The sequence below is a fragment of the Cavia porcellus genome, unplaced genomic scaffold (assembly GCF_034190915.1).
Source record: "Cavia porcellus strain 051 isolate PalLab524CR breed Dunkin Hartley unplaced genomic scaffold, mCavPor4.1 scaffold_13, whole genome shotgun sequence".
Classification (NCBI taxonomy): Eukaryota; Metazoa; Chordata; class Mammalia; order Rodentia; family Caviidae; genus Cavia; species Cavia porcellus.
In genome coordinates this window covers 47684102-47697413 of record NW_026947496.1, presented here as the reverse complement: position 1 = coordinate 47697413, position 13312 = coordinate 47684102, and the positions used below count along the sequence as shown (strand labels likewise).

Sequence of the window (13312 nt, the reverse complement as noted above, 5' to 3'; positions counted from 1 at the left end):
CCGGCGGAGGGCGCTTCTCTGGGTTGCGGCGGGGCGGGGCCCGTAGAGGAAGTCGGCTGCAGTCTGCTCGGCTGTAGGAGGCGAAGTGGGACCTTGCAGTGGGGGAAAGCTGGACTGGACGGCTAGCGTGCAGGACTGCGGGAGGCAACAGCGACCTGACCCCGCGTTCGGAACCCCATAGTGCGTGAGACCTTCGGCCTGGCAGGGAGTGCGGGCAGGTTTACGCCGGGTAGGAAACTTGCTGTCGGCGGCCCCTTGCTGTGGTTCCAGTCTTGGGGGTGCGGCCCTGGCCGCGGTGGGTGTGGGGCTCGATTCTGCGGGGAGTGCGCTGGGGAGGCCGGGGCGCTTGTGAACTCCAGCGGTGTTTGAGCCCCCAGTTTGAGCTGTTCCTTGAGGCCCTAGATTGGTCAGAGCATTTCGCCGTTTCTTGGAGTCTGCCAGAAGTGGCTAAGTAAACAGGACCGCTGGCCGAGCAGGCTTTCCTGCTCTAGTGTTTTGACCTTGGGCAAATCATTTTATGCTGCCTTGTTGCATCCTTTTCATTGATTCTCTCCCTTCCGCTTACCGGAATATGAGAAGATTAAGGTGATGTGGGAAAGCGTTGGGCTTTTGAGGGATTTATTGATATCTGAGCAAGTTACATGTGGTGATGGAAGAAATTAATTAGGTGTTGGTTTCCTTACCGACTTTTATGAAGAACTAGTTCGTCATTTAACCTGTTGTTGTTTTTAGATTCTTTGGGAGGTAAGAGTGGAATGAAACTGCCGACCTGCTATATGCCCTTTACGAGTTCGAGTTCGTGTTCTCTAAATTCGAAGAATGAATTTTAGGAACAAGGGAGGTTAGGAGTGGAATATATTTATTGTGAGAAACAAAGCTTCTGTCTGAGAGACAGGTGGGTCCTGAGTGGGTTGCCAGGGACTCTGTCTTTTAGGAACATTTATAGAGTAAAGTCATGAGGTTAGATAGGTCCAACGTGGGGGAAAGTGGGAACTCACAGATGGTCTTAAGGAGGGACAGAACTGTGGTCAACCAATAAGATTAATTGCTCAGATAAAATTGATTAAATCAGGAACAAATGGGAAGGCGAGTCGCATAGCAAACAGGCATGCTTAACAGTAGTGACCCTTCCTGTATGGCTTAGGACATTGACTTCTGATTTCCTCAGGGTGACAAAGAACTCTTTGGACTATCAGTCCTTAGAATGTGGTTATATTTTCTTTGCCATTCGTCTTGAGATGTGGCCCATAGCAGAAGGTGTTTGTCTCTTCCAAGGCTGCAAGGTCTCTGAACTTCTGCAGTGGTTCCTTTGAGGGTTCAGCCGTGTCTGACTGCCTATAATATTTCTAACTAAGGTGCCTGTAACATTCCCCGCTCTGAAGAAGTAACTTGAACTAACACGGGATGGTAATGGGCCGTGACCTATCTGGTTTCTTTAGGCTGACGGGGGTTCTGGTTGGTGATCTGCAGTCAGGGGTACTTCTGCAGAGGTTACTAGTTAATGGCCTTCAGGAGACACCAGGCATTTTCATCTTGGGTTGGTGTATAGCTTTAAATCTGGAGGAAACAAAGCCAAAGAAACAATTAAGAATGCATGGGCCAAATAATAGAATCAACAAAGATAATTATGAATATAGTTAACAAAGATACCCACGAAGAAGAACTAGTAATGGCTTCCCATAAGAAGGAAAAAGAATAAGGTCCAGGGAATTTTAGAATCTGACATGTCATTGATTTGTCATCTAGGGTCTTGAACAGTTATTGAGATATTAAGCAGAAGGATCAGGAATGTACACACTTACAGTTTTTAAAATTGCATAAGTAACTCCTATGCGGTTAGAATGTCTGATGTCATCCAAGTTGGGAGATGTCCTGTTTCATTAATTTTACCTTTTTTATTTAGGAGAGAGAGATCAGCTGTGGTGTCATTTAAGGCCTGATGAGTATAGTTAATTAAGGCCTCAATATATGTCATATAACTCTGTACAAGATCTAATGGATCTCAGTAAAAAAAAATCTAAAAGGAATCTAGCATATTATTATTTTTATCTGTGTGATGCCTTGTGGATTGGCACCTTTTAGGCAACAATAAACTTTAGTCAGAGTGTGTATAATCAAAGAATGAGCATTAGCGCTAACAGTTAAGTTTAGAAACTGTTTCTAAGTTATAGGATTTGTAACCTATTGACATTTAGGTCCCTTTCTTGATGGAGCCTGCTATTTTGTCAAAAATCCCTCTAGCTTTAGTTATAATTATCTGTAAATTTGGTTAATTTACAAGAACCAGATTAATACATTATTTTGACAAACGAAAAACTCTTAAGGTTTTATATATGAACAACAGTATGTACTATATTTGTAAAAACCAGTTTCAGCATCAGTTTGATTAGTTGGCAACTTTGAGATATATATGTGAAACAGCATTTAGACACGAAAAAAATCTCTCTAGAATTGGAGTCAGGCTTTTAAGCATAACAAAAAGGAATGAGTAAAGAGAAAGTTATCCTATTTATCCTAGTTACAGTTTAAGTAACCTATATTTTGGTGACTGTATTAAGGTACAATCCTTGGAAAGAAGACCAGAGTTGAGAAGGACAAAGACACATGTGCCAATGAGCAGCACTTGGCTGGTTTTTACTTCTTGTCATGATTATTCAGGGCTCCTCTGCGAAGATGAAAGGCAGAGATGACAGTCTGGCCAGAGGAGGAGATGAGTGCCAGAGGCCCTTCAGTTTTGCTGGACCATCTGATAGGATGGGTCTGAACTCTAGGATCTTGGCCTTGGAGGGCAGTCCTGCCTCCAGTGGTCACCTTTGCAATTAGGGCATGGCTTGGAGGCCTCTTAAGGCAGTTCCTCTTAATAGCAATAGCAGATAGGTGTCATTATTGAAGTTTTCTTGGAACCCCAAGAATCTTAAGGTCTGGATTTTTAAGGCCACAAAAAGGCAGCTGTTTTTTTGATCTCTTTGTTTTCTCTTTTTGGTTTTGTCTCAGTCCTGATTATAGAATACTAAGGAAGCAGTTTTTATTAAAAATCAAGTGAACTGTCTGGAGCAAAGGCTATCTTTTGTAGCTTTTTTCTAATGTCTGGAGTTGATTGAGTAATAGACACGTCTTTAAGCAAAATCTGTCCCTCTATTGAATCAGGATCTATGGATATATGTTTTATTAGTGCCTCTGATAAACGATCTGAGAAGTCAGAGGGGTTTTTCATCCTTCTCCTGAGAAATAGCTGACAATTCAAAATAACTAGAAGTCTTGGCTTTTGTCCTTCTTAGACCTTGGAGAATACCCATTTGAAAATGTCTCCTGTTCCAGTCTCCTGTTTTGTTGTCAGGCCACTTGGGGTCTTAGGTGGGAACTACTTGTGCACGGCCATCTAAAATTAACAATATGATATTCATCTCCAAATGCAATAGCGTCTTGTAATACTGCTTATCTCTCACTAGAAGTTCATGTTTGATTTAAGACTAACATTGCATCTTTCCAGCCTAGCTTATGTGTCTGAGTAAATCCTCTGAAGACATCTATGTATTTATTAGGATCATTGGAAAATTTTCCTAGTTCTAGCTTAATTTGCTTTAAGTTACTGAGAGAAAGAGATCTATTAATGGAAATGGACTCATAAGGATTATTATTGTACCTGGAGCATAAATAAGAGTTATCTCTTAACGCAATTCAAGTTTCATCACAAACCGTTTTTAACCATTTTTCCTCTTTCTTGCAGTATGATTTTAGTTGTAAAAGAACATCATAATTAATACTTTCCTCTGTATTCCGTTTTGGCTCTAGTGGGTAGGTAGGCCATGCACATGTGCAGAAAAATATTAGTTGGCTCTTTTTCAACATGGAAGGGTGAAACATCTTCCAGTGCTTAAGAATGAGTAAGGGGTGTTGACACTGAGTTGCTCATGTCTGTAATGTAAAAAGCAATATTTAAGGCTATGAAACCTTTTTTTGTACCAGCAGTGGATCTCAGGAACTTTCCCTGAGCTGTCTCTAGCCGTGCAGTGCAAGAGACTGACATTGAGCTATCTGCCTATGCAAAAAGGTGATAACTAACCCTTATTTTTCCTGTTTGATAAATGTCTTCAGGTTGACTCTGTTCCAGAGTCAGTGAATGCCATCTGGAGAGTAAAAGATAAATTCGACAGCCTATCCATTCTCTGCCTGGCTCAATATCTTATCTTCCCAGATAGCTCATGAACTTTGTTTCTGTTTGACATTTATGGGTTATTGTAACAGGAATGTTTAAAGAAGGAAGTATAACTTCGTAATAAACTACCGCTTTCATCCATTGCAAGAGAGCATACCTTAAAAAGGTGAGTTGCAGGTAGAGTGCTTCTCAGGTTGTAAAGTAACTTGCCTCTAGAGATAGGTAGAAGTGACTGGAAGAGCTTTGCTCAGAGCACTAGGGCAAAGAAGTCTTCAGGCACTTGTGTCTTTCATTTAACTATCTAGGCAACCTTTCCTAGTAACAGGACATGGGTATACTTTATTTAAATTTCTGTATCTTTGAAGCTCGCAGGTTAAATTTATAAATTATCATCTAGCAATCATATTTTATGTTAATAAAAGGTACATCAGTCTTCTAGGCACACAGAAAAGGCTATTCACTAGTTGCTGCTGTGAAGTGTAAGCAATTGTTGCAAGCTGCCTCAGTTTAAGCTCTAAAGGGAGAGATAGTCTAAGTGATCTTAAAATCCACTGAAAGGCTTAGGGAGAGTTTGTAGTCTACTAGTGAAGAAATAAGGATGATAGAAATGTGGAGATTTTCTATGGTTGAGGAACTAGTTCCTGTTGAGGAAACCTTGGGTTTCTTGGCCATGACCCCTCAGTTCTCATTTTGTATTGACTCATACAAGCAGACATCAGTCTTTAGAAAGGACTCCAGCTCTCTGTCTGGTCACTATTCCATTGGCTCTTTTGGCCTTTAGCTTCAGTGGGGATTCACCAAACAGATACTGGGAAAATTTGTCTTCTGCTTTTAGGAGTGACAGCTGTGGTAATCACTGACTGTCAAAATTCGGTAAGGGATAGTTAAAAGCCTGAGCAAGGTAATTACCTAGTGCTCTATAAATTTACAATAAAGGTTTCAAAGTCCACAACTTGAAAGGTTGGAAAGCTTCCTTATTCTAAATGTGCACAGGGAATGCTTTTTGTTTTTTTCGTTTTTATCAGTACCAGGGATCGAACTCAAGACTGCCTTCTTGCAAGGCAGGCGCTTATGCCGCTGAGCTAAGTCCCCAGCCCCATATTTTGAATGTGTTTAGGTCCCATACATGTGCTGCTTTTGGGACTAGCTCCTTCCATCGTTATGTGGAAGTTGGTTCTTCCCACTGTGTCTCAGGTTCAATCTCTGGGAGAAATCGTGGCCCAGAACATTAAGCCAGGACATGGCTTTTATGTATGTTCTCCTGGACGGGCACAATTCCATGTCTCATCTGACCCAGATATGGGGTATGGGTTCCTCATCTAAGATGATTTCCCTGTCTTCAGTATTAGCAAACACTCATTTTTCTATGGGCTTAACTTAGGAGGAAAAGGTTTGAATGGTCTAGAGCTTTTTCTGATTTTACATGCCTCTATAAGGGAAGTACAAAATGAGAAATGAGTAGAGGTAAAGTTAAAGGAAGGAAACTGAAGCAGAACAACTTTGACATTACCTCTGGAATGTAAAGGAGGATCAGAGCCAGTCTGTCTCAGTGAAACCTCACCTTCCAGTCTTAGAGACTGGCCACCAGCCTGACGCTTTTTAAGTTGTGGAAAGAGTCCTGGTTTTATTGCAGGCATGTATATTTTCTAAGTCTGAGCTAGATTTTATTTAAGAAGAATCATTTTACAGAAATTTATATTAAAGATGTTCTAATATTATTAGAGATGTTCTAATATTATTTTCCCTAGGGCTATTGTCTAAGGATTACCAGTAAATTTAGCAACTAATTTAAATTTAACATATACAAGAACACAATAATGAAAATGTAGTATTAAATATTATAACTTTATAACTGTCCCATGTTTTAACTTAGATTTATCATTATTTTAGGAGACAAGGCAATTAAAAACAGTGGGCAAATCGCAGGCAGTTATCACAGTAATTTTAAGCAACTGACAAAGACAAAGCAAACTTGAAGCATAAAAGTTTGTTACTTAATGAGTCCCAGTCCAGAGTCTATAAAACAAAGCACTTTTACCTCCGTCCAATGATCTCTGTGGTCCAAATGATACAGAGGAATGAAACTCCTGATCTCCTGTGTGTCTTGTACGAGTTCGTGTTCTTTAAAATTGAAGAATGAATTTTAGAAACAACAGAGGTTAAGAGTGAAATGTATTTATTGAGAGAAAGAAAGCTTCTGTTATGAGATGGGGGTACTGAGTGGGTTGCCAGGGACTTTTTTTTTTTTTTTAATTTAAAAAAAGATTAAACAAAACAGAAAATAGGTAAAAATAATACATTCAGAGAAAAAAATAACAGTAAGAAATCACTAGTTGATGTTGTCGTTTTACAAATAGTTGTTCAAGGTACAAAAATGGAACATGTAAAGTGGGAATTCAAACAGAGAGACTACAAACAGTTCTGTTCAACTGTCCAACAGAAACTTAGTAACATGGTTGTCAATCCTATACACTTAAACATACATGCAGTTATCCATATCTTCATTTATGTTTAGATTAAACAAACTAAAGCAGGTTAAAATCATTCTGAACAAAGAATAATAGTATTGCTGGGTTTCAAATCATGACACTCCATGATCAGCACTGGATACTGTAGTGTCATTTTTTAAATTTAATTTAAAGAAAGATTAAACAAAACAGAAAACAGGTAGAAATAATACATAATTTCAAAGAAAAAAATAAACAGTAAGAAATCACTAGTTGATGATTAAAGATTGTCTTCTTACAAATAGTTATTCAAGATACTAAAGTGAAAAAAAAAAGATAATAAAGTGGAGCATATAAAGTGGGGATTCAAACAGTGAAATTGCAACCAGTTCTGTTCAACTACCCAACAAAAACTTAGAAATATGGTTATCAATCGTATACACTTAAACATACATGCAGTTATCCATATCTTCAATTATGTTGAGATTGAATAAATCCAAGCAGGCTAATAAACCTCTGAACAAAGAATAATACTATTGCTGGGTTTCACATTATGACTAGGATCAGCACTGGGTATTTTAGTGTCTTTTTTTTTTTTCTTAAAAGTATCTGTTCATTTCATCATGTGTCATAAGATCAGTTCTCATAAACTGTTTATAGATTCTACACATGCATGAGTTTTAACATGTATTTCTATCCTTTCTATATTAGAGGGAGAAACAAAGCAAAGCAAGACAAAACAAAACATATTCCTATAAACACATGAAATGAAAAAAAACATATAAGACCTTTGTACAAAGAGTTCTACCATGTTTCCTGCATTGTCACTTGTTATCATCAATAGAAGTGGCTATATCATCAGACATAGTATAATTGAATATATCAGTACATAACAGTATTAATAAAAACACAACTTTGTATATAGTATAGAACTTCAAAAACCGGTAGTTATCAAACCAGAATGTGTATTGTAGAGTCTTTTCATCTTTACTGTAGTTGCATATACAGGGACTCTGTCTTTTAGGAACATTTATAGCATAAAATCATGAGGTTAGATAGGTCCAACGTGGGGGAAAGTGGGAACTCACAGATGGTCATAAGGAGGGGCAGAACTGTGGTCAACCAATAAGATTAATTGCTCAGGTAAAATGGATTAAATCAGGAAAAAATGGGAAAGTGAGTCGCATAGCAAACAGGCATGCTTAACAGCAGTGAACCTTCCTGAATATATGGGTTGGGAAACTGAATCCTCATTCCCTCAGGATGATAAAGAGCTATTTGGACTATCAGTCCTTAGGATGTGGTTATATTTTCTTTGCCTTTCGTCTTGAGATGTGGCCCATAGCAGAAGGTGTTTGTCTCTTCCAAGGTTGCAAGGTCTCTGAATTTCTACAGTGACTCCTTTGAGGGCTTAGCCCTGTCTGTCAATAATATTTCTAACTAACACAGCTGCCTGCAATAAGAGGACAGTCTACTGTGTCAGGCTTAGAAACAATTACTCTTTACATTTGGAATTGCACTCTGTAGTTTACGAAGCACTTGACAGTAGATTAGCTAAACTACAGGGAACCCAGTAAGAAAGCATCATTCTGGTTTCCCAGTTGGGAAAATTGAGGCCTAATAGTTAATGAAGTAAAATGCTGGGATAGAATTGTGACAATAAGTCTGTTTTACTAATAAGATTCTACTTGGTTAAGTTACTAAATGTTGTAGTCATTGGAGATAGACCTAGATTCAAGTGTCAGGTTTTCAGTGTTTGTTGTTTATTATGTCTTACTGCTCTAAAAAGAAGGAAGATGTGAAAGTGCTTTGAAATCCACCATGTTGGGGCTGGGGATTTAGCTCAGCGGCATAAACGCCTGCCTTGCAAGCAGGCAGTCGTGAGTTCGATCCCCGGTACCGATAAAAAGGAAAAAAGACAAAAAACAAAAACAAAAAAAAGAAATCTACCATGTTTTAGAACGTGCTAAGCTGTTGCTGTTGTATACAGTGGATACCAGAAGCGAGGCATTTAGTAGCTTCACACTTCCTGTATCTGATGTTCCTTTCTACTCCATTGCCCTATTCTACCAGTACACAATTACTGCTTGCCTCCAGTCCCACCCCACCCCCTTTTTTTAAACAAAGTTGAGTGAGCCAAGTGGTTCACAATAGGGTGGGCTACATGAAATCTAGGATAAATGATTATTTAATTGGTGTTGTGGGTCCTCTTCTCCTTTCTGCTTTATGAACTCGCTTTGGTTTTTATCCTCTTTTAGATAGCTAGGTAATGATAAGAGTGTGAGTGATAATGCATACGAATCTGTCTCACAAGCTCTTTGTTTTTCTAGAGCTAAACTGCTCTGGAGGAGGCGGGAGGCATGCAGTAAGCTAATTGATAGAGCTGTTTCTGGGGTGTCACTTTTTTCCCCCCAATTAGGTGTCCCATTTCTTTTGTGCAGGGTCTTAGAGTTTGTGATCTGATTCTTTACTAGTTCTCATGGAGTTGTCCCCGGCATTGTGGTTTGATAGTTGTCTTTATCTTGTATTTTCTGGGTATGTAACATTTAGTAAGGTCTTTGGAGTACTGATTATTTGACATACTTCCTGATTTGAGAATACAGCAAGCTATTTCACTTCAAATTCTAATTTCAGATGTGCTACCATCTTCATTTTTTCTGCCCATCATATACTTCCTAGGCTGGTTTGTATTTGTAAACTGAATTTAGATCCTGTCTTAGCTTGTCTGTGATACTACCTAACTCCTAGAAATTTATCATTCACCAAAATATCTCAAATTATTTTCAAAACCAGAATCTTAGGCCTCTTGTTCTATGAAAAAATTATTAAATCAGCTGTTTCTAGTGCTCAAGAGGTCGAGGCAGGAAGATCTTAAGTTGCCAGTCCAGGTGACATAGTGAAGTCAAGGCTAACCATAGAGTCCATGGCAAGACCACATCTCAACTCCCCCACGTAATTAAAACAAAAACACTTTCTTCTTTAATGGTTGATGATATCTTCATTCTTAATATTCTACTAAAAATGTCAGTTATCTTTGCTGTTTTTATCTTGTTAAAAAAAAAAAGAAAACTCATTGGTATTCATATGTTCTCTTTGCCAAGTTTCTGCTGCTTTCAAGTCTTTGCCAACTTTCACCTAGGCTAGTACCGGAACTTTTTCATTTATTTTCCTCACAATCTCCATGTTCATCTAAATTTGTGTAATGGCTCTGCTTAAAAACTGTGTAATACCCTGAATTGCCTACACAATGAATGCCAGTAGTGCTATTAAAGGACTTTTGCAGTTTGGTTCCAAATTCATTTCCCCTCTTGTTTCCTGTCACTGCCTATCTCTAAACCTCTGTTGTGTTGAAACTTACCTTTTCTCCTACACCAGCATTTTACTGTGCTTCTGTGGCTTTTGTTTGTTTGTTTGTCTTCTTGAGACAAGGTTTCACTATGCAGTTCAGGCTGGCCTAGAACTCACTTTGTAGCCCAGGCTGGCCTTGAACTCTCAGGTGTCTGCCACCATGCCCAGCTCACTTCTGTGTGTTTGTATAAATGGTATTGTTTCTTCTGCCTGACTGAATCCCATTTATCTTTTTTTATTTTTTTTATTTTTTTTTTAATCGGTATCAGGGATCGAACTCATGACCGCCTGCTTGCAAGGCAGGTGCTTATGCCATTGAGCTAAATCCCCAGCCCCCTCCCACTTATCTTTTAAAGCTCAATCCTTTGTAAAACCTTTTCCAGCTTTAACTATTCAGTTTTCTTTACTATTAAGAAATGGCACTTTGTGCATGTATTTATGTAGCACTTATATTGCTTTATGTTTAGTAATTTGTGTTTGTTTTGGTAGCTGCCTTATGGTCAGGCTTATTTATTTTTGTATCTTCAGTTCTAAAATAGCACTTAGCACCAAAAATACCATACAGAAAGCTGTCAAGGAGTTTATAATAAATCTGGGACATAGTAATTACATAAAAGTAACCTTGAAGTGAATTAATAGTAGAAAAAGCCTTTCAAATTTATAAAGATATATTTTAGACAGCAAACAGTAATCATTTCTGTGCTTTTCATTATTTCTTTCCTTTTTGAGGAACATATAGAGTGAACTGCCCAACCCATTTTTGCTTTTTCTAGTCAATGAGTATTTGCAAGGGAGTGGTAGATATTTCATGGTGTTAGATGACTTGGGAAAGACTGAGCCAACTGGTTTGGACCTTTTGGGTTTAGAGAGAAGCAGGATGTGGTCTCTGGCAGAGTTCAGGTCTTACATCTGGTCTTACAGAGTAGAGAAAGGGCAGCATTATGTGGTTTTTCTACATTTTGTTTGTTTTGTTTTAGAGCTAATGGGGACAAAATATTCAGAAGTGTTTCTTTTTTGAGTCTTGTCACAGCTTTCTGTTGTTTTTGTTGCTGAGACAGAATACCTGATACCCAAAGTTAAAGGAGGAGAGGTTTATTATAGCTCATAGGTTATAGAGGTTTCAGTTCATAGCTGGCTCCAAGGGTGGCATGGCAAAGGGGCATTGTAGGAGAAAAACAGTCCAAGGCAAAGTAGGGCAGGCAGCAAGCAGCAAGCAGCAGCAGCAGCAAGCAGTGAGCCATCATGGTAGCTCTGTCTGCCAGTTATGTTCTGTCCACTGCTACTCACCCTTTGGCTGGGTATTCCTGACACCCAGGGACGACTTTCCCATTATCCACTCCAAACCAATCAGTGGACTTAATTTAGTAATCACACACCCTTGATCCTACCATCATACACTGTACCCCAGCATTGCACACTCTAGATCCAACCACCTCTCCAAAGCCCCACCTGTGACTGCCGGAAGCTTTGGAGGAACATCTAAACACAAGCTATAATAGTATAGTATGTAGTAATATTTTCCTTATAGTTAATGTTTTCTGAGTACTTGATTTGTTATTAAATTTCTTTGGTTCTGATGTTTCACAATGAAAAATCAAAGTGATACTGGAATTAAACTTGAGGTTTTTCAAAGCTGCTCGTAAGCTTCCTGGATATAGACAGGAGAATGTTGCAGTAGACAGAACTCCGGTCCTGGAGTGTCAGAGGACCTAAATTCTCACGCTGTCACCATCACTGTGGACAGTGTTGTGACTTCAGGCAAGTCTTGTCTGAGGCTAAGGGTAGTTGTGGCACAATTATGGGCTTGCTGTGAAGATTGAATAGAATGTGGAAAAGAACTGCCATAGCTATAAAGCATTCAGGGGCTGCAAGATAGTATAGGACAGTGATGGAGAGTGCAATGTATGCATGCTGTAGCAGGCTGTTTGTATCATTTAAAGTCTAAAAGACTTGCTATCACAGTTACAGGGCTTCAGAGCCAAAGAAGGCAGTCTCAGGTTTAGAAGAAAACCCTGTAAGTGCACAGTTATTCATTTTGTCAGCAGTTACTTGTAAGACAGTGTGTGTTCAATCTCAGAGATGAGTAAGTTCCTTATTCCTTTCTAGTAGAACACAGAGATTTTAGCCTAGGATTAGAAGACATATTAATATGCCCTTATACTAGTAATTAATATATAATATAATAATATAATATCAACAATACAATGAAGATATATTAAAAATAATAATTCTTATAATACAAATGTTAAATCTATACTTAAAAAAGAATTGTTACCAGTGTCTCAGAGATGTATGGGAGTAGTTTTATTATTGCTAAGTGTTTACTGGCCCCATTGAATATTTTTTAGAATGCTAGAGTTGAAGGATAACATAGTTAATTGTTTTTGAGTTGGGCTTAGATTTCACAGGCTACAAATGGGCCTGTCAGTTTCTACAATCATATAATAGGCTATGTTGCAGTACACCTGTTTTATTTCCAAAGAAGATATCAGAGACCAGGTGTCTGCTTGGTCATCTTCACAGAACCAGAGAAAAGATGAGGAGGAGTATATGGAGAAATTAACCCCGTGAGATTAGGTGGTTCAGCAAATATTTAATTAGCAAAGTTAAATGTAGTATGGTGTTACAAGCAGTTTCTCTGTTGAGGTGCTTTCTACTAGACAATTAACTTGATTCTTTCCGTTTTAAAGGACAGTGTTTAACAATAATAGTTCAGGAATTCTAGGCAGTTACTATCTTTATCCTGTTCCTTTAGATCTGTAATGAGTTCTGGAGAACGGCATGAATAGAAGTGGGCTACGATGGAATAGACTATCGTCAGAGGAAGAGCCTTGACAATTGATAAAGAACTAAACTCTAGGTCATGACCATCTTGAGTTCAGCAAAGGGTTAGTGGTCCTCCAAAAAGCCGAAGACTAACAGAGAGATATGAAGATCCTACAAAAGGAGGAAGGGACAGAGAAAAGTCACTCTGAGAAAGCCATCCCACAAAGAGAAGTATGGGAATGGAATTATTTGAGCCTAGGCAAAATTCTGTTTAACAAAATGATTTTTATACATTCTTATTTTTTTTTCTCATTTTAACCCCAGTGGGATATGACACATTTCTGTTAGTCACTGTGGTAGAGAGTCTCAAAGAAGGCTACAAATGCCCATTTTGGTATGGAGAGGACTGATCTCTGGGTGGCCTTATACAGTTTGGAAAGCCTCACAAGGAATCTAATGTCTCTTCATCCACAAGAACTGGGTTGAACCATAGCTTCCCTTTATATGTACATATTAATCATGTAGCACTTTTTAACCTCACTCCTTAACAATTCACATGAGCAGTTTCTAACAGTGAATGTCCTTTAAGAATGAT

The 13312-nt window shown here is 38.6% G+C and overlaps 1 protein-coding gene across 3 annotated transcripts in view; it reads left to right on the top strand.

Moving 5' to 3' along the window:
* The first annotated feature begins 22 nt into the window (after nt 1-22).
* Fbh1 (F-box DNA helicase 1) overlaps nt 23-13312 on the top strand; it is a 57374-nt gene continuing 44084 nt past the window's right edge. Inside the window, exon 1 of one of the 3 annotated variants that reach the window (XM_063260171.1) lies at nt 23-180. In XM_063260171.1, coding sequence (XP_063116241.1) covers nt 180 — 1 coding nt within the window. In that variant the 5' untranslated portion in view covers nt 23-179. Of the gene's footprint in view, nt 230-13312 lie in introns of all 3 variants that reach the window. The other 2 variants (XM_063260172.1, XM_063260173.1) reach the window with 2 other exon arrangements.